General features: G+C 52.8%; 9 protein-coding genes across 9 annotated transcripts; 4 read left to right on the top strand and 5 right to left on the bottom strand.

Annotated features, from left to right (window-relative positions):
- Positions 1–946: 946 nt before the first annotated feature.
- J7T54_001866 (uncharacterized protein) lies at positions 947–1,494 on the top strand (the record flags this gene model as incomplete). Its single annotated transcript, XM_051508559.1, has 2 exons — positions 947–976; positions 1,027–1,494. 2 exons carry the CDS (start codon positions 947–949, stop codon positions 1,492–1,494), a joined length of 498 nt encoding a protein of 165 aa, XP_051360306.1.
- Positions 1,495–3,153: 1,659 nt separating this feature from the next.
- On the top strand, positions 3,154–4,524 carry J7T54_001867 (uncharacterized protein; the record flags this gene model as incomplete). The annotated part of the gene is made up of 2 exons (XM_051508560.1): positions 3,154–3,210; positions 3,547–4,524. The coding sequence occupies 2 exons, from the start codon at positions 3,154–3,156 to the stop codon at positions 4,522–4,524; spliced, it is 1,035 nt and encodes a 344-aa protein (XP_051360307.1).
- A 657-nt stretch (positions 4,525–5,181) lies between these two features.
- Positions 5,182–6,508, bottom strand: J7T54_001868 (Glycoside hydrolase; the record flags this gene model as incomplete). Its single annotated transcript, XM_051508561.1, has 2 exons — positions 5,182–6,386; positions 6,439–6,508. The coding sequence occupies 2 exons, from the start codon at positions 6,506–6,508 to the stop codon at positions 5,182–5,184; spliced, it is 1,275 nt and encodes a 424-aa protein (XP_051360308.1).
- A 637-nt stretch (positions 6,509–7,145) lies between these two features.
- J7T54_001869 (Serine palmitoyltransferase-like protein) lies at positions 7,146–8,866 on the bottom strand (the record flags this gene model as incomplete). The annotated part of the gene is made up of 4 exons (XM_051508562.1): positions 7,146–7,358; positions 7,420–8,425; positions 8,483–8,583; positions 8,636–8,866. The coding sequence occupies 4 exons, from the start codon at positions 8,864–8,866 to the stop codon at positions 7,146–7,148; spliced, it is 1,551 nt and encodes a 516-aa protein (XP_051360309.1).
- Positions 8,867–9,413: 547 nt separating this feature from the next.
- J7T54_001870 (glucan synthase component-like protein) lies at positions 9,414–15,364 on the bottom strand (the record flags this gene model as incomplete). The annotated part of the gene is made up of 3 exons (XM_051508563.1): positions 9,414–9,762; positions 9,826–15,126; positions 15,177–15,364. The coding sequence occupies 3 exons, from the start codon at positions 15,362–15,364 to the stop codon at positions 9,414–9,416; spliced, it is 5,838 nt and encodes a 1,945-aa protein (XP_051360310.1).
- Positions 15,365–17,611: 2,247 nt separating this feature from the next.
- Positions 17,612–19,393, top strand: J7T54_001871 (HMG box-containing protein; the record flags this gene model as incomplete). Its single annotated transcript, XM_051508565.1, has 1 exon — positions 17,612–19,393. One exon carries the CDS (start codon positions 17,612–17,614, stop codon positions 19,391–19,393), a length of 1,782 nt encoding a protein of 593 aa, XP_051360311.1.
- Positions 19,394–19,546: 153 nt separating this feature from the next.
- Positions 19,547–20,259, bottom strand: J7T54_001872 (ran guanine nucleotide release factor-like protein; the record flags this gene model as incomplete). The annotated part of the gene is made up of 3 exons (XM_051508566.1): positions 19,547–19,844; positions 19,901–20,125; positions 20,183–20,259. The coding sequence occupies 3 exons, from the start codon at positions 20,257–20,259 to the stop codon at positions 19,547–19,549; spliced, it is 600 nt and encodes a 199-aa protein (XP_051360312.1).
- Positions 20,260–21,085: 826 nt separating this feature from the next.
- Positions 21,086–21,811, top strand: J7T54_001873 (Histidine triad (HIT) protein; the record flags this gene model as incomplete). The annotated part of the gene is made up of 5 exons (XM_051508567.1): positions 21,086–21,116; positions 21,185–21,267; positions 21,363–21,431; positions 21,495–21,587; positions 21,704–21,811. The coding sequence occupies 5 exons, from the start codon at positions 21,086–21,088 to the stop codon at positions 21,809–21,811; spliced, it is 384 nt and encodes a 127-aa protein (XP_051360313.1).
- A 199-nt stretch (positions 21,812–22,010) lies between these two features.
- On the bottom strand, positions 22,011–23,509 carry J7T54_001874 (CRAL-TRIO domain-containing protein-like protein; the record flags this gene model as incomplete). The annotated part of the gene is made up of 3 exons (XM_051508568.1): positions 22,011–22,504; positions 22,568–22,709; positions 22,760–23,509. 3 exons carry the CDS (start codon positions 23,507–23,509, stop codon positions 22,011–22,013), a joined length of 1,386 nt encoding a protein of 461 aa, XP_051360314.1.
- Between the last annotated feature and the right edge of the window lie 1,828 nt (positions 23,510–25,337).

Genomic DNA, 25,337 nt, shown 5'->3' on the forward strand with positions numbered 1-25,337 from the left:
GACCCGCGGTTAGCCCCCTTCAACGTTATTGGGCGCTATAATCAGAATCGCAGATCTCTTTGATGGTGCGTGAAAGAAACATCCGGCTACACTTAAAAGGATACTTTGCCCATCATTCATTCACTTTAAGCTGGGCTTTATTATACAGTTCAGGAATTGCGTCTCAAAGGGTGGAAAGCAGGTCTGATTCCACAAATTGAGATAAGCCTTATCGATAAGCTTTCTAAAGCTCGTATCAGACCCCGCTATTTGGACTGCCTGACGTACCTGAGGTTCACCTTCCATTAACTGAGTTCGGGGGACGACCATCGCTCTGCCTATTAAATCTCGATGACTCTGCTCGTGATTACTTCGCGCTGATCTGACGTCGCACTTATCGAGCGGACTTTGACATTGAGTCTAAGTTCTTTCCAACGTCAAACGCATTTAAGCTCAAACAGATACCACGTAACCAAACGCAGTCAACGAACGATCCGCGAGCTGAACCACGACCGTCGTATCGCCGTAGACGGACACTACACTGCCCGTAGCTTCGACCGCTTCTGCAAGTACTAGCTGATTGGCTTCGTAACGGCTAAAGTCCATGGAGCCTCAACCAACGACATCGACCGGTCCTGGGGATGCCACCCCTCAGTCTAGGGACCCTCGCTCAGGCAGCGCAGGCAGTCTAAGCTCCTCAGCGTCAACAGGCGCAGCTCCACAGAGATCGCCCTCTGTTTCGAGTATCAACCGTTCTGCGCATCGACAGAGTTTCGCTGAAAACCTACGCAACATCCCCCCGTCTCCAAGGCAGCGACACCCCTCGTTGACGCAAGCTGCAGTTCAAGACCTTCTCAACAATCCTCCGGTTGCGAATAGGCACTTGCATTCCAAGTTTGCCAACCGCGAATGGCGTGACATTACTGTTGGGGAGCTGGTCTCTCCTGCTGACGTGCGATGGGCCGAAATGGACACTACTGTTGAGGAGGCTACCATGGTAAGCTTGACTGCTTGTGAGTGAACGAGGATTGCCTAACTTGTGGCTAGTTGCTGTTGAAGAGTCGCCCTACCGTCGTTCTGATTCGCGAGGATGCCCAATCCAGCGCCGCCGTCTCGACATTCGATTTCAAGGATCTCAATGCTTATCTACTAGTTGTGGTTGGACTGGCGAAGCCCGAGGAAGATCAAATCGAGGCCTCGAACAACGTCGCTGAAAAGGCACAGAAAGGAGAATCCATCACTTTGAAGGAGATCCAACCGCTGTGCCGCAAAGAAGCACTCGTGACGCTGCCATCGCTGAGCAACCTCGCTCAAGCAATGGAAGTGCTTGGAAGCGGAGTCCACCGATTACTGGTGACAAATGAGTCAGAGGAAGCAGTCGGTATAATGAGTCAATTACGCCTGGTCGAGTTCTTCTGGAACGAAGGCGTCAACTTTGCTTCCATCGACCAACTGTACCCGCTGAGTCTTAGGGATCTGAACATAGGGACAAAAGACACAATATCTGTGAGGTAAGCAAATGATGTTGCGATGCGGCTGGGTATAGAACGTTGATAAGGACACAGCTGTGATGCTCCGCTTTCCGAGGCCTTGACAAAGATGAATGAGGAAGGGCTGACAAGCATCGCCGTTGTGGACAACGGACACAATGTGGTTGGCAACATATCAACACGCGACGTGCGCCATCTTACCAACTCGTCGAGTGCGCATCTGCTATCCGATTCGTGCATTCATTTCATCTCCGTCATTTTGAATGAAAGGGGCGTGGAAAACGGGAAGGACGCTTTCCCGGTCTTCTACGTCAACCCCTATTCGACACTGGCCCATACGGTTGCCAAACTGGTGGCGACCAGATCCCACAGGATGTGGATTGTGGAATCGGCATCACCATCGTCTACAGCTCCCCCTACACCTTTGGCAGGTCCAGGTAGTTTTCCGGGATCACAATCGACGGGACCTGCCGCCGCGGCGCCGTCATCGCCACAGCCTCCATCTGCAGTTCCTGCCTCGACCATGTTAGGTTCTCGCATATCGGGCACTCTCACGGGGGTAGTTTCGCTTACAGACATTCTCAATTGCTTCGCCAAATCGACGGGACTACACCCTACAGACCCTGGGGCACAGCGCGCCAGGCGGCGTAAAAGTTCCAGCAGCTCCATGAGGGCAAGTATTGATTCTATGCGGGCTGGGAGTGTGGATCTGAGGAGGTAACTGGATTCGGCTACAGGGCGAGCAACTCCCTGATTTGATAGTATTGCTTATGCCGTCGACTAAGTCCAATGCGATTTGGTAGTGTTTGCTTAGGATACCTGACCAACAAGTTGCGTAGAACACGATTGCCACCAACCTACTAGTTCACCAATGCTTCTCGCGTCGTGGAGGTCTTAATTAGTACTGTACATGTCATTTATTATGTCCTTTTACTCCGTAGCCAATTGCTATTTACCTTATTCTGGAATCTGGACTAGGGAAACCTACCCCACAATTGTGGCGCGGCACGGTAAGGTCCCCTGGCCTCGTCGGCTTCGATCGACTTCAGGGTCTTCCTAGCCATGGCTTCCATGAGTCATCAGCGTCGTTTCTCGCCTCTTTGAAGGACCTCGATGCTCCCGGTTCGACTATCCTGCACAGCCATTCCACATGAATCAAAGGTGCCCCTTGATCGACTTCCGCGCGCCGACTCCCTTATAACCACCGCTCATCATCCATCGCTTCCCTCGGCGCACTCCCACGTTTCGACCGCATGTTGTACACGCTCGTTGCACCTGGAATATGTATCTTTCGCCTCAGATTCGAATACGGAACATTCCTATTCTGTGCTAATCCGCCTCTACCGACTGAGTTGTCGTTCCTGCTGCATACAACGGAACGCATCGATCCAACCACATAAGCTTTACGACTCTACCTCGAGCTCATTCGTGCTGTTATCCACGCGGTGCGGCTCTGCTCGTCTAGCTGTGTCTAGTATAACACGTCTTCACATCGGGCGTGACTACTCAGCCCTCATAGGAGGGCGCGAGCTTCCCTGTCCGACGACCTGTTGCGGCTGTCTCTAGGACGAGCATCGCCCCGATTCTGCCATATTTAGCCATCCCGACGATACACCAACTCATATATTCACACAAGACCACCGAACCTAGTCAATCCTTGTACGTGCCGACACAACGACTCGTCATGGGAAACTCAGCCGAGCTTCAGTCAGCTCTCGTGTCTAGGAGCCCTAGTCACTTCGTGAGTTATACCATATCAGCAACGCGACACAGTGCTGGGCTAGGGGAAAGGCCACCACAATTAGGTGACTTCTCATCTCTCGATTTCTACTCGCTAGCTTTCCAAGAGCGTGAGACTCTGTCTAGCTTGCAATCATTCCAGACTCCATCACAAGATCCCACGGCCGCCCCAGAAAGACCACTGCTCGGCGACTTCTCGCGCTTGGCCTCATGTCTACCATTTGAGAAGGCACTTCAGCAAACTCCTGTGCCTTTTGATAATGGCAAAGCGGCACAGTCTCCTTTAGACCCATCCGCTCGGCCCTCATCGCCCTTTGCTGATGCCGAGCCTTCCCAGGTGGCTTTCAAGAGCTTATTGGGAAACACTCGCGCTAAGACCACAAAGCTCGGAGATGGACTTACGCGAGTGGCTAGCGATTTCGCAGACTTGTCAGAACCAGAACCGGATCTAGAATTCGACTCTGACAGCGGACTCAGCTTTGCTAGCAGTATACCATGCACACCACTCCAAGACAGTGCCATATCTTGGAGCCAGAAGCACCGCAAGCCCTACGTCTCAGCCGTCAAGCCTATTTACCGCTGGCGTCTCGGTTCGGAAGAGCCCAAGACCATCAGGCAGAAGAATATGGAATTTTTCGAGGCAGAAACGAGCCGCGATCGCATGGGACAGGACTTGCTGGACGAGCTGGTCGTAAGAGACAGCGAGATCCAGCAGCAAAATCCCGACATGTGCGACAGAGGCATCCACGTCTTCCTTGATCAATCCAATATCCAGATCGGCTTCGTGCAGACATGGCTAGCGGCGCATGGCCTTCCCAAGAATGCACACGTCAGCCCCATGCCCCAGATGAGTGTCAGGGCCCTAAACGATATTGTTGGCCGTGGTCGCGTCCACAAGACACTCTCATCCTGCTGCTCTACCCAGAACAACGGTCGACAGCCCGAATGGGGGTTTGATCTCCTTGCTCACAAGTGGACCGTCGAGGTCCGCGAGCGTAAGGCACTGGGCGACGGTACCCACAAGGAGGACCGTGTCGATGAGACTCTTCAAGAGCAGATGCGGGAGACATTGGCCAAACAAACTGCAGCACCAACAACCTTTATTGTCATAACAGGTGACGGCAAACCAGCAGAGCACTCGCCTGGATTCGTGGTTTGCGTCAAGGACATTCTTGCGGCAGGTCACTACGTGGAGGTTGTTAACTGGAACCTCAGCTGCTCCCAGGCCTGGAAAGATCTGGCAGCTGATGAGGAGTATGGCGAACACTTCCGCCACTACTACCTGAACACCTTTTTGCAGGCTTTGTGCTGTTGAGTACTAAATGGCCGCACGTGTCGTCGAAGCAAGGGTTGCGTGACAGCGCCCATGACTTCCTCGAGATGCTATGGACAAACTTTAACGTTGAGAGTCTTGTCTTTGCCATTGTACCAGACTAGCTGCCGAACTTCTGCATCGCATAGCGTTCATCCACCTGGACCAAATCACATGGGCCTACGGTGCGTAACTTGTGGATGTGCTGCTTATGAGATTGTCTCGAGGTACATTGGCACCTGCTTTGATGCTCGGAAGAGACTTGCGCCAATGCCGGTACGAAGTCGCAGCTGACGGCTCGCCACGTTCAATGCATACTTCATGAATTATGAGAGCACCTATAGGGTTTCAATGCTACATCTCATCCCCGTTCATGCTCTACTTTGATAGTGTACAGCTTACTTGTCCACATTTACGTCGTGAAGTGATAGCTGCTTACTTGGTCCACGAGCGGTATCCTATGCAGTCACTGGTACGCTGGCAACGTCGAATGATAACAAGAATTGAAGGACACGGATCTAAAAAGAAAATTCAACCCCAAACATCATCCCAGAATGGCATCCCCCTTCAGCACGCAACCTCTGCACCGGGGTGGAAAACATGAAGGCAACAACAGATGAAAGATGAACAACAGTCCTACTGCGGACACGCAGACAGCGGCTAGATGAGGGCAAGATCGCAATTCGAAATCGCCCCTCCAATACCCCAATGCTGATCAGCGTTGAAACTAACCATGGTCTTCTCCTTCCACAGGTCATCGAACGCCGAGAAGAGGATAACGTCTCCTGGTTTGTCGGCAAAGGCCTCCTTAATGGCGGCGATGGCGATCTTCTGGTTCTCCAGACCTGGGACAGCCTTTCCATTGACTGCACCGTCCGTGGGCCAGCCTGCTTCGGTAATGAGAATCTGCTTCGGCTTGGAGAGAACAGCCTGGACGTCCTTGGCGGTGTTTTGGAGCCACTTGCCGGCATCTCCAGCTTCCATTGTGCTATCGAAGAACGGGTGCGCGTTGATCGCGCATAGGTCAGAGGCGTCGCAGAGCTCTGGATGGGCCTCTGTGGCGATGAAGGTGTCGACAGCAGCCACGGGGCCCTGGAATCCGGCACCACGGAGAGCACTGCGCGCCAGGGACACGGCTTGGACGACCTGGTCAGCGGTGGCCTCTTGGTTGTTGACCAGTTCGTTGCCGACGCCCACGGAGTGAACAATGTCCCAGTCGCCCTCGATGCCTTTGGCAATCATCTGTGCCTCGCCTTGCACCTTGTTAATGTCCCAGATCCCCATCATCAACTTGACCCCGATCTTCTTGGCGGCTTTGTAGATGGGAGGCACCTGATCGCAATCCGTGCCGTAGATACGAACGAGCGAGTAGTCGCCTGCGAGTCGCTCAAAGTCATCCATAATGTCCTCGGCTGTTTTGCAGCTGTGATCAGCGCGGTAGGGCGCGTAGGAGATGCCGAAGAGATCACCGGACGGCTGAGTGTCTTTATTCTTTCCAGAATCTGACGATGCTATCTCCGTGGAAGAGTGAGGGAGCGGCCCACCCCCTTTAACGGGCAATGCTTTGGATGGCCGGCCGCCGGCAGCCACGGCGGGCGATGGCTGAGCAGCTCCCTGAAGCGAGATGGTGTACGTTTCCGTCGAGACAGTGGTCATAGTAGTAGTTGTTTTGCAATCCTCGTCGCCTTCAGGGCCAGGGGTCGGCATCACCATGACCATCTCAGTTGTAGTCAAGGCCGGCGAGCCATCACTCTTGAAGTACACAACCTCGCCAGGCATATGTGTTGGTGCTGCGACCTTGACGTCAAAGACGGTCAATTCCTGATCCCATCCCTCATGCTCAGGGAGTGCAGGTGCTCGCTTCTCTGTGCCATAGTTAACTCGCCTGTCGGATCATGGACTCGACAAAGTACTGACCTTTTGCTGGATGTCCGTGGGCTATGGCGGCCAGAGCCATAGCGCCGAGCAACTGTTGCTTGAACGTCATATTGAGTTCAACGAGATGAAAGAGTGTCGTTGGTTAGTGTTACAAAGGAGTGTACGTGGCTCAAGGTAGTATCCGGCGCGAGTTTGCTCGGCGTGGATCATGAACAATGGTCACTATGGGGGATCTTGATGTCTAACGAGTCGACTTGGATCAAGCAGGAGGAAAGAAAAGCTCGGGTCAGAGAGCGGAGGGCGGCAGTGCTAATATCAAGAGACCACCAGCAAGCCAGACGCAAACCACAGGCCATGTGCGCTTGACGGCAGCCAAAGTCGGCCAGAAGCGTACACATGTTTGGCAGGTAGTGTAAACAAACGTTGGTGTAAGCAAACGTTGGAATGCAAAATCAATTTCAAGATTGGCATGTGCTACATCTTCAAGTATGGAGGTTAGAGATTACGTGCCAGAGCGCGTGGCTAGCTGAGACATTCGACGCGCGGGAGCATGATGCTTTGGATCAGCACAAGTATCTTGAGCGCTGTACCAGTCCACAGTATCATCCGGCGAATGTTCTGCTTGCAGGCATATTAATATTAATTGTGTGCTATGTGTACTTTCTAGGGTCTCGGCCGTCTAACTTCGCAACTTAAATCCACGACGCCGCGCGCATCATAGGAAATAGGGGGAATGCAATGAGAAATTAGGCAGACTTGCTATTTGTCTTGCGCGTCATCACCTTGGTGATCGCGTGCCGAATCGTGGTCCCCGCCTTCTCAATATCCTTCTTGGACAGGGCAGTGGTGATGCAAATTTTGAGTGCGGGCTGGGCTGAGCCGCTACTCCCTGGAGACTTCATTGCGTAGGCAAAGGGCCTTGTCTTGAGGCGAGTGATGAGGACACCGTTCGTCAGGGCCTAGTAACAAGGAGTGTCAGCTGGTTCCCTACTTCACTGGACGCATTGTACTAAGACATACCTCCTCCACACAATCCATGAGGATTCGCTCTTGGTCCTCGACTCCGAGTTTCCGGGCTTGGACCACTTCGGGCTTTAACACAAGAAGCATGACAGGGTTCTCAGGAACACTGGTGCAAATTACCCAGTCGCTGCGCGGGTCTAGCTGTGCTCTCATGGCCTTTATGTTCTCCCGGCACTGGTTCAGGATTTCAGGGTTCGATTGAAGGAGATTCACAGTCTCGCTCGCCGTAACAGCCAGCATGGCTGGAAGCGCGGCCGAGTAAGTGTACGCTGTTGATGTGATGCGTTGATGCTCTACCACGTCCTTGGCACCGGCGCAAAAGCCACCACCGGCGCAAAGAGGTCCGGCTAGAGAGCCAATGACCATGTCAACCTGTTGCGGGTCCACGTTCTGGGCTTCGGTGAGACCACGACCTGTCCGGCCAAGAACACCAAAAGACCAGGTCTCGTCGAGGATCAGCCTGAACTTGTGCTTCTCCTTGAGCTCGATCAATTTGGGAAGGTCGCTCGCGTCGCCGACGGTCTCGAACAGGCCTTCCGTGACGATGAAACGGCGTGTGAGCCTCTTGGCCTTCGCCTGCTCCTTGGCAACGGAACTCATGATGGCGTCCAGGTTGTCCATGTCTCCGTGATCAAACCATTTGACGACACTTCGCGATGCCTCCAGGCCCTTGCGGATCGAAAAGTTGACTGCACGATCGGCCACGATGATGTCGCCACGCTTGCAGAAGGACGGGATAACACTGGAGATCGTCGAGAAGGCCTGCGCGTAGACAATGCATCCTTCTGTACCCAAGTATGCAGCAATATCGGCCTCGGCTTTGACGTGCACATCCTGCGTTCCGTAGAATTGTGGCGGTCCACAGGGACCGACGCCATACGTGCGGAGGATCTGGACAGCCTTTTCCTTGATCTGCTCGTTCGCGTTGAAATTGTAGAAGTTGTAGGATGCTAGGTTCGTGACGGTGCGGCCATTCGACAGCTTGGACTTTGGGCCGGTCGGTCTGCGGCTCTCAGATTAGTGCTGGGACGCCCGTTTCTTTGCATTGTCGCTCTCTTACCCAACGATGACAGGTATCCTTTCGTTTTCGAGTGCTTCGAGAGTTGTCTGCTCCGCGACGAGCGGCTCGGGGGCCCAGTCATCGACCAACTCATCAATCTCCTGTGAGCACCTGCATCAGTCCGAGTTCATCAGCACAAGGGTGGGGACGCACATCTTCCGTGAGCTTGACGTAGTTCTGTTTGTCTGTCGAGTATGAAGGCGACAACAGATAGCGCACGAAGAAGAGAACCAAGATCAACTCGATGGCTGAGCGCACGGGGTCGTTCTGGTAGCTCGATTGGATATACCTGGTCAACACCGAAGAGCCCGGGACCCTTTGGAAGGCTGCGGACGCGACACTCAGCGTCCTGTGCAATTGCGCTTGTAGCTTTTCTGCGTCCATGATTGCGGTTGCAGGTCACTCCCGACTTGGAAACTCAGAGATTCGCGACTCCAGTCGATAGATAGGGAAATGTATATGGAGTGTCCAGCCTGGCTGCCGTTGCCTTGGTGCGTCGTTGGCCGCCGAAGGGTTTGCTGTTCGCCCGACAATCCGCCTATGATGTTGTCCGCGTTAAAGCCCCCCTGGGCCTTATCTAATCGCATGTGTGGAACCAGGACGCCTTGCATCACAAGGTAAGATACCACCACAGAAAAGTCAGTACCGCCCGAGTCTCGCCCGCGGTTTATTACCAAGTGCATTCACAGCAGTCCTTGCTCACAATGGAATCTCTCTCGCATTCTAACGAATCATTGCATTCTAATCAAGCAGACAATTTTGCGTTGCTAATGAAACTAAGTCTCCACGCATTAACATGACAGACACACAGCAGGGCGCCCCTTGATATCCACCAAATTCAACCTCCCCACTCCAAGGTCTGTATGGATTTGATGCTTCGATAATGAACAACGCCGCCACCTAATACCAGTACACCATCAGGATGGTGCCCTTAAAAGAGCTTAATCCTGTTCGTTTCGCGAGAGTCTTCGTCGGAACTCGACTGCGCGAGAACTCCGCTGTAAGGAGGATCAACCCGACCCGTGCCGGTAAGCATCGTGCTGTTCGTGTTGTCGTGATCCTGACCGTTAGGCTGGACAAGCCTCAGATCGGGGAAAATGCCATTAATGACGTCCGAAACAGCGTTCTTTGGCACCAACTTGGGACCTGCGACAGCCGGCCCGACAACAAGCGCCAGGAACAAGACAAGCATGGCATAATACATGATGGCGAAACGGATTACGCGACGACGCCTGAGCTTGGATTGCTTCATAGAATAGATGGGAGGCCGGATTTGACGGCTGGAGAATTGTTAGCTTCAATCGGATGCGCACGAGGGGATGATCAGGAGGGTCAGAGCATACCTTGGCATGAGCCAGAAGAGCATAATGGAGTGCAAGACATCCATTTTCGGGATTGTCACAAACGGCAACATGATGAACAGGATCCAATGACCGAGCACGAAATCGGCGGCGAACATGCCCAACTCCGTAATCTTGCAAAGGAACTCTCGCGCTGGCTGTGAGATGGAGTGCCATCCCATGGAGTACCACTTTCCAGTCCAGAAAGCTATGTTAGACTGGTCCGTCTTCATCTCACGGGTGAGGGCGGTCGCCACAATGAGCTTGTAGAAGAAGCGCTGCAGAGCAATAACAGCAATCATGCCACACAGCGTCCTTGCAAAGTTGAAACTTTCCAGAACAAACATGGCCTCGAAGAAGACAATCAAGAAGATCACGGCGAGCGCGTGTGCAATACCAGCAAGAACACTACCAAACTTCTTGCAGCACATCGACAGCAGAGGGCCCATGAAACACGCCATGAAGAACATAATCATCAAGACACCTGCGTTGATGGCGACTGGAGCGAAAGCCACAACGAGCAACCTGATCAATGAGTTTGTGGGCTCGATGTCCTCGTCGTCGTTGTTGCTAGGCAAGACTCCGGTCTGCGCGTTGATAAACAGGTACGGGAGGGTGGTGACAACCGCTAGAAGAAGAGGCGCGAGGATCTCCCCGAAGAAGATGTTGGTGATGGCAGCACGTGGCACATCCGCAGACATCTTGGCAGAGGGATCACCCAAGACCTTGCGCTTGTAACCCGTGATTCGGGTTCGGGAAAGTCGACTGAACGAGATCCAGGACGATGCGTGGGATCGCGAATTGCCTCTCGACAGCCACCGAAGGAAGTCGCGGTAGTCAATGAAGAAGTCGGAAAACGCGAACTGGTGTGGGTTGTAGAGGAAAGGCGACACCGTAAGACCGAGCGTCGTGATCCAGAAGTAGGTCAGAGCCGGTTGCCAGGCAGTCGTACACGCGAAAAGAAGCATGATGAGGAGGCGGGAACCGAAGTACACCGACGGTCCGGCAAACCTCGAGTACAAGACTCCAAAGGGGATGCGAGCCGTCGCGAAACCACGACCGGTACCAATGTATCGAGCACCTCCAAAGGTAAGATCCTGCGTGACAGAGTTTGCATAGATCTGGCAAACAAACACCTCGAAGAAAGGCGAAAGCGAGAAGAACTGCTTCGCAAATCGGACAGCTGCGCGGAACACGCCGCGCTCCATCAGCTCTTGTACGATGAGAGGAACGAATGAGATGAAGAAAACGAAGAAGATGGAAATGACACAGCGCCAGACATAGTCCATCAGAGCGGGTGTGTTGGCGCAGCCGGTGGGGAACATCGGGTCGGTAAGGGGGACTTCGCGATTGTATTCGCATGCAATCGTCTCATGACGAAGAGCTCCCAGATTGACGAGTACAATCATGAACATGTGAACAGAAAGCATGATGAACATGTTGTTGATGTGGAAACCGGCGTGGGCGTAGTAGAAAGAGAGGAATCGATCCAGCGGCAATTGCGTCCCCAAGTAGTAGTACTCGCGGGATAGGAGCTGTTCGCCCATACCAGTGCCAATCTTGGTCGTGAAGTTGAGAATCGAACCGAAGCCCAAATCACGACCCTTACCACATTGGTAATACTCGCAGTGCTTGATACGCCCACCACGGAGGAGGGCATTCATACCAGCAAAGATATCTTCGTTCAGATGCAATCCCTTCTGGGCCTTGGAGACGCCTCCGCGAGTGGTCATGAAGATACCGTTGAGGAAATCAGGATGGCCGTAATGCAGCTTGCCACCTATCTGGGACATGGTGCGAGCGAAAAGTGTACCAAATGTCTGTTCCTTGCCGGCGGCAACATCACCGAGGATGCCAATGTTTTCAGAGAAAATATACTCGCGCGCACCAAGAATGGCTACAGGATCGGGTGTCTCGTTCTTGACGCCTGGCGTGTACGGAGAAACAGTGTCCGCTTTCATCTCCTCGAATTCCGCAAGGACGCTGCGAATCTTCAAACACTCTTCCAGGTAGTTGTCTTGATTCGCGTCGATGAGCTGGATGTATTCGCCTCTGTAGAAAATGATGGAGTGGTTCTGGTTGTCTGACTTTCCGTCACCGAGAACAGGATTGCCGGACAGCTGGATACGGAACTTGGGTCGACGCATGCCGTTCTCCATCAGTTCGGAGTGTCCATCGATCAGAGCAGAGTAGAGGCGGGGCTCTTCTCCCTCCACGGTGGCAGGCTCCTCATCGAGGTACGCAATCTGGAGATCGGGGTAGGCGCGGAGCAAGAACTCGGCGTTCTCCATTTCTTCCTTCTTAAACTTTGAGTAACGTTGCATGGAAACGACGAGCTTGAACTTGCGGCGAGCCATGCGCTCCAACTCGCGCTCAAGCTTCTCAGAGTTGCCTCCAAACATTTGAACCACCTCAGGATTCTCGACGCGGTAGAGCAGTTTGATGGCACGGCTGTAGTTCATGAAGCCAGAGATCGTGCGGTACAGTGTTTGAGAACGCAGTGAGGACCAGATTCTGGTGCGGAGCGTGTACTCAGGCGCAGAAGACTTGAACCCAATGCAGTAAAAGGGAAGATCATCAATTTTGCTTTTGGCGGTGTCCTTTTCGTCGACATCGCCGTCGCCAGTGAGCTGGGAAGTCTCGTCGGCCAGAATCTTGGTGTCTTTGACAAAACAATCCCATTCGTGGGGATGGAGCTGTTTGAGATACTCCAAAAGTGTCACACGGGAGTAGGGGTCGTCCTCACGAATGATTTCGCGGAGGGACAGCAGAATCTTTTCGCTGTAATGAGGGATCATGACGGTGAAGGTTGGCATGTTGTCCACAGGCAAAGGCTCAGGAATTGGTGTGGACAGAGACTGCGCAAAGAACGACAGGCGACGTTCGGCTTCGCTGTACTTGGGGAAGAATTCGGTTTTGAACGAGTGATCTTCCTGTGAGACGAAGAATGTGGGTGCCCGAAGTGTCCGCTTGCCCTCTTGCTCAGATGGAACCTGATGGTAAAGGAGTTTCTGGACGTGGTCGATTGCGAGGAGATGCTCTCGATACATGGAAATAATGATGGCGTTCCACACTTGAGAAATGAGCACCTTCGGCTTGTATTTGATCTCCATGTCCGTGGTTGCAAGGACCTTTGAGTAAATGCGCTTTGGCAGTCGGGAGAAGATGTTGCGCCAGGGCGTCATTATGGACGAGCCGAGGTAGAACGACCGAGCAAGCGAGAACAAGGTGTTGAACAAGACGTAGAAGAGATAAGTATCCAGAAAGAAGAACAGCAAATTGGTGAAGATCATCAGCCCAAGCAGGATCATCGGGAACCATTTGCATAGGTCGTTTCCGAACAGCAGCTGGTCGCCTTTGCAAGTATCAACCTTCATGATGTGGATGTATCGCAGCGGATCTCGGAAGGGCAGTGACAGATACACGTATGACTCTCCAAACTTGAGACCGAAGACGACCATCCACAGACCATAGGACATGGCCATGTCAGTGCCCTTGAGGCTAGGCCAGCTAGCGGTGAATGTTTGGCTGGCAACGTAGCGTCGCGAGTTCCGCGTCAAGTAGCTTCCAAAGAGAGCGCCCAACGGCACGATCGAAAAGTAAAGATAAGTAATGACGGCGATGATGAAGCCAACAATGCCGATGATCAAGTCCACGTCAAGACCACCATCCTCCACAACTGTTGGAATTCCGAAGACTTTGACGCCCGGAGCCAGGTTGAGCACGAAGATGAGGAGGAGGAACAACAATCGTTTGGTCAAGTGTTGCGCGCCGGCCCAACGTCGCGGGACGTAAGCCCATTCCGACAAAGTTGCCACAATTTGGATGAGAGAGGCCACGACACCACCAAAACTGACGATCGCAAATTGCTTCGAACCCCTTGGTTGATTGTCCGCTTCCTGCTCGTACGTGTTGAAAATAAGCAAGGTCGGGGCATTGAACGAGGTGAAGAACCAGAACATGGTCAAATGGATGATCCAGATGCGGTTGAAGTTGACGAAGAGGTGGAACCAAGAACGAGTTTCCTTGTATGTCTTGAAGAAACACTTCTTCCAATTGACCTCGTTCAATTTGAGATAGCGCTCGGCAGGAGGGACATCGACCAGCTTGCTCTTGTCGTGCAGGACAATACGCTCGATACCCTCTGGGTACCAGAACAGCTGGTTGCAATCGTCGTAGCCGATGATGTCCTTATGATCCTTTTCCCGACGGATGTAGACACCATCCAAAATCTCATAGCCCTGATCGCGGATGTACTGATAGAGCGGCGTAATAACGTTGTTGAGGAAGGTGAACTCGTCCACAGGCTCGACCAAAGCCTGGCAGGCCGGGGTGTTCAAGTAATCGTCGGCACACTTGAAAATGAAGCAAAGACACTCCGGCATGAAGCGCACCTGATTGGCCTCACCCCAACAAAGCAGATACAAGGCAATCTGACGCACGCGGTCGTGCTGTGACATCCGGTTCATTCTGGTCTTCCATCGAAACTCAGCGGCTTCGAGACTCTCATCACCCTCAAGTTCTTGCATCTGTTCTTCCTCATTTGCGCCCTCGAGACCGCCCTTGTTCTTCTTGCTCTTCTTCTTGCGCTTTTTGCCTGACGTCTTGGCGTTGGCGAAGCCAACCGCATCATCGAGGTCCAGATGGGCCGCGAAGTACCACTTGCGGTAGTTAGCGTTGTTACCGCCAATGTAGTCAGCGTGAAGCGACAAGAGCGCTTGATTCGGGGTCATGCGCGAGGACCTGGAGTCGAGAAGGGTCATCAAGTGGTCGTACATGTTGCGCATGCTGTCGCGTTGAAAACCGAATTTGGCTGTGAGATCCATGAAGATGTCCTCAATCTCTTCCTTGGACAGAGGGATTTGGGCATCCGACGTCCAAGCCGGGTAGGGCTCTTTACTGCGCTGGCCTGCCGGGAGGGCGTTGCCGTAATCCATGCCGTAGTTGGGAGAGGATGCGCCTGAGGAACGGTTACCGCCGTAAGACATCTGCGACGAAGGAGGGCGGTATCCGCGGCCACCGCCGTTTGGATCCCCATAGTTGTTGTATTGCTCGTCGCCGCGACCATAGTAGTCCATCTCAGCAGCTCGGGCCATGTCAGAGCGCATTGTGAAGTCACTGAATGTCTCGGAATCCTCTTCGGAGCCGTGGCGCCCTCGTTGGTTACTGTAGCCCTGGTTGTAGTCGTCATAATAGCCGCCACCTTGGCCATTGTCGTAGTAATCATCTCGGTACTGGTCCTGGCCGTCGTAATAGCCGCCCTCGTTGTGGTAAGGGTTGCTTTGGTCAGCATTGTAGTAGCCGCTAGAATTATGTCAGAAAACTATACTGATTTGCTCAACATATAAACTCACGATTCATCGTAGTAACCATCGTGGCCGCCCGCAGCTTGGCCCGTTCCGCCACGGTTGTCGTAGTCTTGGTCGTAGTACTGGTCATCCTGATAGTACGAGTCCGGATTGCCGTGCCCGCCTTGCTGGGCTGGTTGACCGTAGCCGTCGTAATGGCCGCCGCCGGCGCCACCACCTGGGTAGCCCGACATGATTCAGAGCGTTCTCAACTGGGAAACGTGTTAAAGCGATAGCTTGTTCGATGCCACGAGGATCGTACCTCAGATAGTCATGGGGGTTTGTTGAATCACTCTGTGGACGGGTGCAGAGCCCAAACGGAGGGATGCTATCGCAAAGCACTGATGGATGAGGTCCAGAGTGTTGAGTCTGGATTCAATGAGAATCGGAACGAGTAAAAGAGCGTCGGCGAGCCCTCCGAGAGAGAGAGAGAGAGAGAGGATAACAGGAAACTAGGAGCGACAGCAAGTGAATGGCAGGATGTGTTTGAAAGAAAGAGTAATGGTAAGATGTTGGCTGCGGGAGGCGAGGAAGGAGGACGGACTGGAAACTTGGAATGGAACGCCAGCCAGTCCAGGCCACTCACTTCAGGAGAACTGAGGACTGTACGTAGTACTGACGGTTGGGGGACTCCAGTCTCCAGTGGCTGGCACTGCACTGGCACTGCACTGCACTGCACTGCCTACAGTGGAGCCCCTTGAACGCCAGGCGTAGCCCGGCGTTGCACCAAGATTTCACGTTATTAATGTGCTGAACGGGACGCCATTGGGCCGGAGCCCCTGAATTGGAACGGAACATGCATCTGGGATCCACTCCATCGTTTTTTCGAAGGCTCGGAGCAGCATGCTGGGACCCCGAGCCGCAGGGGGCCGACCTTTCGAGGCCCAGGGGCCAGAGCAGGCACCGCCTCCGTCATCTTGAATTTTTATTCGAGTTCTTGACTGTGCTTGAGTGGTTTGTTATGTCAGAGCGGAGAGTGCTTATGATCGTTGAGGGTACCCAGGGCCCGGGTAGTATGCGACTGGCTGACCGTCGACTGGCGACTGGCTTTTAAGGGCTCCACTCACAGCCCCCTTAACTGGAACCCAGCCATGTTCTTGTCACCCACGAATGTACGGACATTGTACATACAACCGCACTGAGCGTGAGCTGCACTCACAGATTTGGGATTTGCGGGCAACTCTATTTCTTTGAACATGGACATACAGATACGTACTCATGTACCAGGAATTCCAAGTCCGATCCCTCAAAGGCTTACATAGAAGTGCTGTTAGCAGCAGAAGATATAGTAGAGTTTTAGGCGCAAACTGCTAAGCTACATAAATCCTGAGACAATTAGCAGTGGGCAAGTCAAAATCGGGAGCCATGTATGTATATCGGAATTGAACAATGAAGATCGCGGTTTCTCAATCCCAAATCGCGTCCTTATTGGTGAGGACTTTGAGCGCTATACTTGGGCTTGATGGTGTGGACGGGTATTCCCCTTGAGCTAATCAGGCACAGTACAGTCATGGAACGGGTGGAGCCCTTCGGTGAGATTCAGCTCCGACACGATAAAAGGTTGCCAGACTGTGGCGATCTTTTTGAGGACGGCGTGCACAAACACGAGAGATTGGTAATGCAGTTGATCAGCTAACTTACTTAGGCAGTATAACATCACCATCGAAACGTCACGGTGTAAATAGACTGGAGTGTGCCCTCGGGCCTAATCTTCGGTAATGACAACAGCCCCCGGCGCAACAGTAATTAATATCCCAGGGCAGATGATGGATTAATGGTATTGCCTAGGTGCCATGGAAAATTGGAATTGGCATGCGAAATTGATGAGTCCACCAGCCTCAAACTGCATTGCACGATGCACATGCAGCACTGCCATTTCCGGATCAGCCGGGATAACAAAGGGGGTGGATCCTCGCCTAGCCAATCGATCGAAACTGAAAGAGCGTCCGTGCCGTGTACGGCTCGACGGAGTACTGAAATGCTCTTGCTGATATAAATATGTCACGTGCGTTCTCAAAATAGTTTTCGGGCTAATTAGTGTCGGAGAACGGATCAACTTTATCAAGCTCAAAACGTTGCTGTGCCAACTGCGAGCATGTAGGACAAAACAACACTAGCCAACGGGCTCAAACCTCCAACCACCTTCTCCTATATCCAACAGCGCAAGGAAAACTCACACAAGCACCCCAATATTGAGGCCAATTTTGCATCTTAACCCTAGTGTACAGCATCATCTACTTGCTGTTCCCCTTGAACTTTTGCACAACATGGCAGCGAGGATCGTGGACCTGTACCCGTCAGATAACGATGAGCTTCCGTTGGTGGACAGAAACGTGCCTGCTTCGGGGAGCTCCGTCAGGAATACGATAATGGACAATCGTCCCAAGTCACCGACTAAAATGCTTGTCCCCAAGTCAGCCACAAAGTCAGTCACTCGCAAAATGCGACGGTTCGAAAAACCACAATTGTCGGCCACAAGCAACATCCTCTTCAAGCGGTGCGAGGGCCTAAATGAGTTTCCTAGGAGGTCCCCCTCTAAGAAAAGCTTCCTCTTCAGTGAGACTCCGAGAAAACCTTCGGCCAACAGATCCATCTTCGACGATGAGTCTCCGCCCGTGATGAATCGGACCAACAAAGCAAGGAAGCACAAGTTCGCACCTATCTCTGAAACTGAGAATTTGAGCGACAAAGGCCGTTGCAGCGATGCCATTGATCATCTACTTCATGGAACAACGGCTCGGGCCAAAGATGTCTCGAAGCTACAGGATATTCCGCCATCCAAGACTGTGCATCAAGCAGAGCCAGCGCATGAGAACAGCCTTAGCCAAATGGACGAACAGATTGATGTTCTTACTTTCAACGATGAAGCTTCCCCAGCGGCGACAACTGTTCCAGATGGTACAGCAGATGCGGACAAATCGCAGCAAGGATCCGTGTGCGCGGGGACAGATGGCGAGACCAGCTTGGACTTCTTTCTCGACGATTCAAACACTATCCTAAGCAGCTCCAGCGCTTCGACCGCCCCTGCAGGCTCGACTCAAGACGACGACAGCGTTCACGTTGACCGGGTTTTGCAACCTAAGAGTCAGGAACAGGTAAACCAAAACCTGAGCCGTCCGGCAAGGCCCGCTCAAGTGTCCACTGTGGACCTTACGGATGCTCTAGGGATGCTGGACTTGGACACAGATCGCCGAGGCGAACAAGAAAATATTCTATTCTCAACACCACCTACGACACCGGGGAAACAAGCCAAGCCAAATAGGCTTTTGTCACCCTCGAAACGTGCGGCTCTGATCCCAAAGACGCCTCATCGCCCATCTATGGATGCATTTTGGGACCAGGAGGATGTGAATACTTGGAACGAGAAGCACTCTCCGCGAAAACTGATCTTGCCGCCTGTACTCAAAAGTCCAGCAAAGCAGCCCCAGAGCCCCCGAAAGCAAGAGAGACGAGATTTTGAGCTGAAAAGACATGCGTTGGCTGATGAATTCCTGCGGGAACTGGACCAATCCGTCACACAGGGTCAGATTGGCCAGCTGGCAAATTCAACAGGAGGTGTGAGGGTCACTTGGTCAAGGACTCTCAACACGACCGCCGGCCGAGCCAACTGGCGGCGAGAGAAGATACGATCACACAATGATGGAGCTGGCGAGGCGGAATGCAAGTACTACCACCATGCTTCCATCGAACTAGCCGAAAAGGTCATCAACGATGAGGACAAGCTGCTGAACACGCTTGCGCATGAGTTCTGTCACTTGGCTAACTTCATGATCACTGGCATGACTAGCAATCCTCATGGCAAGGAGTTCAAGGCATGGGCGTCCAAATGCTCTCAGGCCTTTGGTGCGCGCGGAGTCAACGTGACCACCAAACATAGCTACGAGATCGACTTCAAGTACGTCTGGGAGTGCACCGCATGCGGCATCGAGGTGAAGCGTCACTCCAAAAGTGTTGACCCCAAAAAGCACCGGTGTGGATCCTGCAAGAGCACTCTGAAGCAGACCAAGCCGACTCCGAGGGGTAGTGGGAAGCCCAGCGAGTATCAGCTGTTTGTCAAGGAGCAGATGAAGGTGGTGAAGGACGAGAACCCAGGGATTGCACAGAAGGACGTGATGAAGGCCGTTGCAGCCAAATGGGCGAAGCGAGGGGAAGGCAGGTCGGCTGACAAGGTCGACGCAGAAGTCGAGGTTCTCGGAGCACGCATCCTGGACCTCACGGTATGAGGTTTTGTCGCATTTCGAGCACAGCGATGGCGTTATTAGTGGATATATTTGTGTGTTCGTGTCACCATACGTCGTCCATAGAGCCGATAATCATTGCATAGATGACAATTTGGGGATCACATCATTCCTCGTTAGCGACCTTTATCCCATTGATTACTGCCCAAACAGCCCCCAGTCCTTGATCTTGAAAGATTCCCAGATACGCGCCGACATTTCAACAGCATCCCCAATCAGTTTACCCTGCTTTCCGAGCTCCATGTCGACATCATCCTCGTCGTACTCTCCTTTGATGTGCGGGACATTGATTGTCATCAAAATATCTGTCTCCTTTTCTTCAAGGCGTAGAAGTGTCATGACAATCGCCGTGAAGTCCGGAGCGGCGGCTCGGTCGCGCGAGGCTGCCTGTGGTTGCTGTGTTGCTATGAGAGTATACGCGGGCAGGCGGCCGTGCCTGCGTGACAGCTAGTTAGTCCATGGCAGCTTGACTTTGGGGCATTTGAAACATACTTGTTAGGCTCAAGACGTGAAAATTCCGTCTCAGCTGTGTTCCAGACCTTGAGCCCTTCAGTGTCCTCGCCGACCAGATCTTCCAGATGGGTGGTCAAGGCTCGCCCGTCGATTTGAGGGCTTGAGCCAGGCTCGCCCACACGCTCCACAATGTCGAAAATGATGCTCGTGAAGCCGTCCTTGTCGATCCAGACCTCCTGGTTGTCTGGCACCTGGCGCAACTTGCTGTGAGACAACCAGGGTCAGCCCAAAGTACCTTTTACGGGGAGGAATGCTGCTTACCTGACGTCGGCATAGTGTTCAGGAAGATCGCACGTAATGGCGCCCCCGTAAAGAGGAGTGTTGACGAATTTAGGCATGGTAGTCTGTTGTCGCAAAGGGATAGTTCCGAACCACAGCTGTAGCTGTCTCGTGGGATGGTTTGCGACAATGGCTCTGGTAGATCGCTGGGGAAAGTGTCGGTGCGCTCGATAAGCCCTTTAGGATTTTCGGTTCTTAGTCTAGATGTTCCGCAGTATAAGACTGATTTCCGAACAGAGATCTCAGATAATGCAACAATACCTTAGCTACTATGTTGACCTAGCTGTTGTCAGATGTGATGGCGGGGTTTCGCATTGGAGTGCAGCTTTGGAAAATGACGACGCCCTGCGTTATGACGGCGTGGGGCGACAAGAGCTGCCGCTCCACGAAGGGTGTGCAATACCAACCCATTCCAATGCATCGCAGCCGCACGTCAGATATATCAACAATAGCAAAGTCCCATAAGTGAACCAGACCCGACCGAGACCCGACTTAAAGCGCGCAAAAAGGTGCAGAAGAGAGTTAAAAAAAAAAATTCAGTAGCTACTCCGGGCAAAAATCGAACCTGGACGTACCAGATGATCGTTTCCAAAGATTGAGGGAGTGGAGTCTTTTGGGCCAATCCCACGGTCACATCTGGTAAAAGGCAAGAGGTGAGTTCGATGGGAGGTCCCACTCCATGGAACAATTTCGTTTATTACACAATATATTCTACTCACACACCCAGGTTTCGAGATACCATCCCTCCGTTCACTGCCGGCGCGTCATTGCCAAGGTCTCCGCATGAGCTTCTTATGACCTTATCCACAACAACAGCGTTGTCCACGCGCTTCTCAACTCTCCAGACAATCATAAGTGTTTCGACAGATCAGTTCCGAATCGAACATGTCTTGCATCTTCTGCCGCATCATCAAGGGTAGGACAAACCCGTGTGAAACTACTACACAGTGGTAGCAACAGCCGCTGACGTTCTGCGTTGCACAGGCGAGATCCCCAGCTTCAAGCTCTTTGAGAGCGAGAAGACCCTGGCCTTCCTCGACATTGGCCCATTGTCCCAGGGACATGCAGTGAGTGAACATGCCGTTGACCGACCTGGGCAATATGTTGAACAGGCCCTTCTTCAAATGGTCCACTTTACTGACCACACCCTCCCTGGTTTCAGCTGGTGATCCCCAAGTTCCACGGTGCCAAGTTGGCCGACATCCCCGACGACCATCTCAGTGAGGTGCTGGTAAGTCTTGCTGGCTCGGGCGACTGCCTTTGGGGGTTGCAACTGACGTGTGCCTTACGATAGCCCGTTCTCAAGAAGATTGTGACCGCTTCCGGGGCCGTGGACTACAACGTGCTGCAAAACAATGGCACAATCGCCCACCAAGAGGTGCCTCACGTAAGTACGCCGCGTTGCTAGATCTGGGCATTGCTGATAATGAGTTTCAAGGTTCATTTCCATTTGGTAAGAATAGTTTGATAAATGCGTCAAACTCGCGTTAATGAACCTCTTAGATCCCCAAGCCCAACGAGAAGGAGGGCCTGACTATTGGTTGGGACTCCAAGCAAGCCGATATGGACAGGCTGAAGGCTTTGTGTGAGGATATCAAGTCGAAGATGTGAGGACCTGCAACTGCAAGGGGGCATACACACTTAGTAGTCCATGTTAAGTCCGCGGACGCTATTGACGACAGCGTGCAGCAATGGTCATATCAGTTCACCACTTGGAGCACTAGACTAGTGCAAGAATGTGTGAGATGCTGTTATAGGTCTAGAATCCTTTCTAGGTATGTGCTTATGCCAGCGGGGAATGCTTAAGTTCTTAATCCAGATCGTCCGCAGAGGTCTCGGGGCCCTTTGGGACCTCGGGCTGCGGTTCACCGGCTACCCTCCAGTTGACCGTGCCATCTGGCTGGATTACTCCGGTCCTGTCGTAAAAGGAGCGGGCTCGAACGAATGGATCGAGCTTCCAATAGCCCTGCTTAAGTTGTGCAGCGAGCTGGTCTCTCCTATCCTTAATGGCCTTGGCCTCTGCGGCTTCTGGGTTCTCAATCCATTTAATTGTGGCTTCCTCGAATTGCTTCACAATCGTGTGTCGGTCCTCGATCAAGGCATCTCTGGTGGCTGCGTCTTTCATCTTGTCATTCTCGCCGGGGATAGGCTCCTTGTATTCATACTCCCAATCATCATCACCGCCAAGCTCCTTCATAATTTGGCTTGGCTCGATGAACTCGGACAAGTCGGCCACATTGTTGGTAAAGTGAACTTTGCTGGCGACCACAGGATCCAGCCAGCCTCGAATGACCTTCCAGATACCTAGGCCAAATGATCAGTCTTATATCCTTGTCTACTTCTTCACGCGCAATCGGCTAGACATACCCTGGAATAGCCACGGCGAGTGGTGGATAAGTACGGCACCCAAGGACTCGGGATAGTTAGCCTCGAAGCACTTGATCATGAATTTGACAGGTGTGTAGTCCATGTTCGCCATGGAAAACCCGGTCATGTCAAAGATGATGGTCTTTAATCGTCAGCAATCCATTTCGCTGAGATTGCGAACAATCAACTCACAGCTGTGTCTACAGGCGGCGATAGGACCATGCGCGTAGACTCAATGAGGTACACCGTGTACCTCTCTAGACTTTCTTCACACTGTTCGCCCTGCTTGTGCAGGCGAGCTCGGACCACGCAGATAGGGCGTCCGTTCTTGTCTGTACCGTGGAGGAAGCTCTTGCCCATGCGAATTTGTGCGAGGAAATCGCTGCCCATCTTCTGCAATTTGGCGTCAGAGCTAGCGGCATCTGCAACGGCGCCCGCCTCGCCATTTTTCATGATATCGTCGTCCACATGCATGTCGCTGTGTCTCCAGTTGAGTGTGGAGATCATCATTACCAACGCCTTGTCGACATCCCACTTACGGGCACGAAGGAATCTCAGCGCCAGGGCGTCAGGATGGTCGTGCTTGACCATGACCCATATGGTCTCACGGATAGTCTCGGGGCTCAGTTTTGCCAGTGTTTCGTGGTACTGTTGGGTCTGCCCGTACTTGTCATCTTCAGCCGCGACTTTCACCGAGGGCGTGGCGGATTTCGCCTTCGAATCATCTTTGTTCTTGCGGAAGACGTTGAAGCGCTTCTTCTTCTGCTTCTCAGCATCGGCTGTGCCACTCTGTCCTGTGGAGCTCGCAGCATCTGCAGCAGACTCTTCATGCGCCTCGACAACGCCGTAGAGCTGTAGCAAGGCGAGCCACAGCTTGCGGAGCTTGTCCTCTTGATCGGGAGTCAAGTTCCCCGGACGTCCTTCTGGTACCTGTACAGCCATTGTATCGGGGACTTGAGAGGGCAAATCAGCACCGTTTTGACTGCTTCCAGTATCCGACGGTTTGCTGACCACGATCCAGACGAGTAGCCCCACTAATGACGCGGCAACAGCAGTTGTGACTTGAGCAGAGACGCTGCTGCGAAGACGTTCTGGGCCGGTCGTTTGATAGTTTGCTTGAGGCGGAAGATGAGACTTTGCAGCCCCGGGAGAAAAGCGAGGTGGATTGCGCTGTTTGCTAAGATTGCGGATGCTACCGATCCAGGTCGGAAATGCTTGGCCTGAGCGGGCCAGGAACGGATCAGTCGGGACAAAGACTCGAATGTCAGCGCTGGAGCGAAGGGCCCTAGTACGAAGCAACAGAATCGATCGAACCCTGAACCTCATAGGAGCGCATTGGCCGTAGAATAGGATGAGCAGGATAAGCTGCCGCGAGGGATTCGCGGCTGACGTGCCGTGCAATGTGGTGCAAAAATTCGAAGTCGGAGTCGGGTTGCAGGTGGACTGCGCAACAACAATGACAATCTGGAGGAGTGTTGAGGAGTGCCTTCCCTTTCGACAAGTTGGTCTATGCCCGAATGAGGTCGTTATCAAAACACGGCAAATAAGCTTGACATTCGCAGGAAAACGAGAGTTTAATATACAGGCCTTGTAATTCCGGTCACGATGACGCGCTTTTGCAGCTTGCTAGGCTAGAGGTAGGTTCGCATCCATGGAAGATCCTGTTGTCCGAGACCCCGTCAGCGCCAGTCCAGTGGCTACCAGCAAGCGAGGCGAAACCATCACAGCCAGCCGCTACTACACAGGTCAGGTAGGGTACAGTATTCTCTCATGCAAACTTTGAGCAGAGCAGACTGGTCGAATTGAGTTTGACGGTGTCTCCAGAACCTCGAAATACGAGCACGTGTGAGTTACCAAGTACGGCTAGCCCAGAAAACTACCTATGGCGGGGTTACAGAGCACTATTAGGCGGGCTATCAGCGCCGCCATGGTGACTGGTAAGGAACGTTGGTACCAGGTAAGTTAGGTATCGTTAGGTATCAGTGACGAAGTGAGAAGCTTCACTTGAGGCCCGTATGACTGCAGAATTCCGCATATCTTGACCAATATCGACCTTCAAGTCTTGGCCTTCTGTTTCATGCGCGTGCACACACCCTCTCCTCGCGCCATCATGTCCACAGACGCACCCGAGAAGCGATCAGTGTCGCGTTCAAGAACATCGCGTCCGACGACACCACTCCGCCCTTCTTCAAGGTCCGAGTTTCGCGAGTCGGCCCGTCACACGACTATACGAAATGATGATTTCCCCCTCAACAGCTTCGAGCCTTCTTTTGCTGAGCTGTCGGATGCCATGGTAGATCTGGAAGCCAACATGATGCACTTTCAGCTCATGCACGAGAGCCTCGCTCGATTTAGTGAATCGTTTGCCAGTTTTCTCTACGGACTAAACATGAACGCTTTTTGTGTCGATTTTCCCGAGGTGTGTCTCAATACTTGTCTTTGTGATCAGGGTCTGGGCTAATGCGATAAAAAGGCGCCGGTTGCTGAGTCTTTCCAAAGAGAGCGTAAAGAAGGGGAAGCTCCATACACAGGCCGCCAAGATAACGAAGCCGAAGCAACTTTCATGTCAGTCGAAATTTGGAGACAACCGTATGCCTCACTGACAGATTTGAAAGGACAACCGACACATCATTCGTCGATAACCCGCCTGCCTCGTCAAAATCAGCTACGAAGACCACAACTACCACCGCGAGTCGGCAATCTCGACTCCCTGCAGCTCGTGGCAGCTCAACCGCTAGGGGAAGGTCGACGACCCGAGGCAGGAATGGCC

This window comes from Emericellopsis cladophorae (genome assembly GCF_022114955.1).
Source record: "Emericellopsis cladophorae strain MUM 19.33 chromosome Unknown NODE_46_length_184447_cov_119_232918, whole genome shotgun sequence".
In the NCBI taxonomy this organism is placed as follows: Eukaryota; Fungi; Ascomycota; class Sordariomycetes; order Hypocreales; family Bionectriaceae; genus Emericellopsis; species Emericellopsis cladophorae.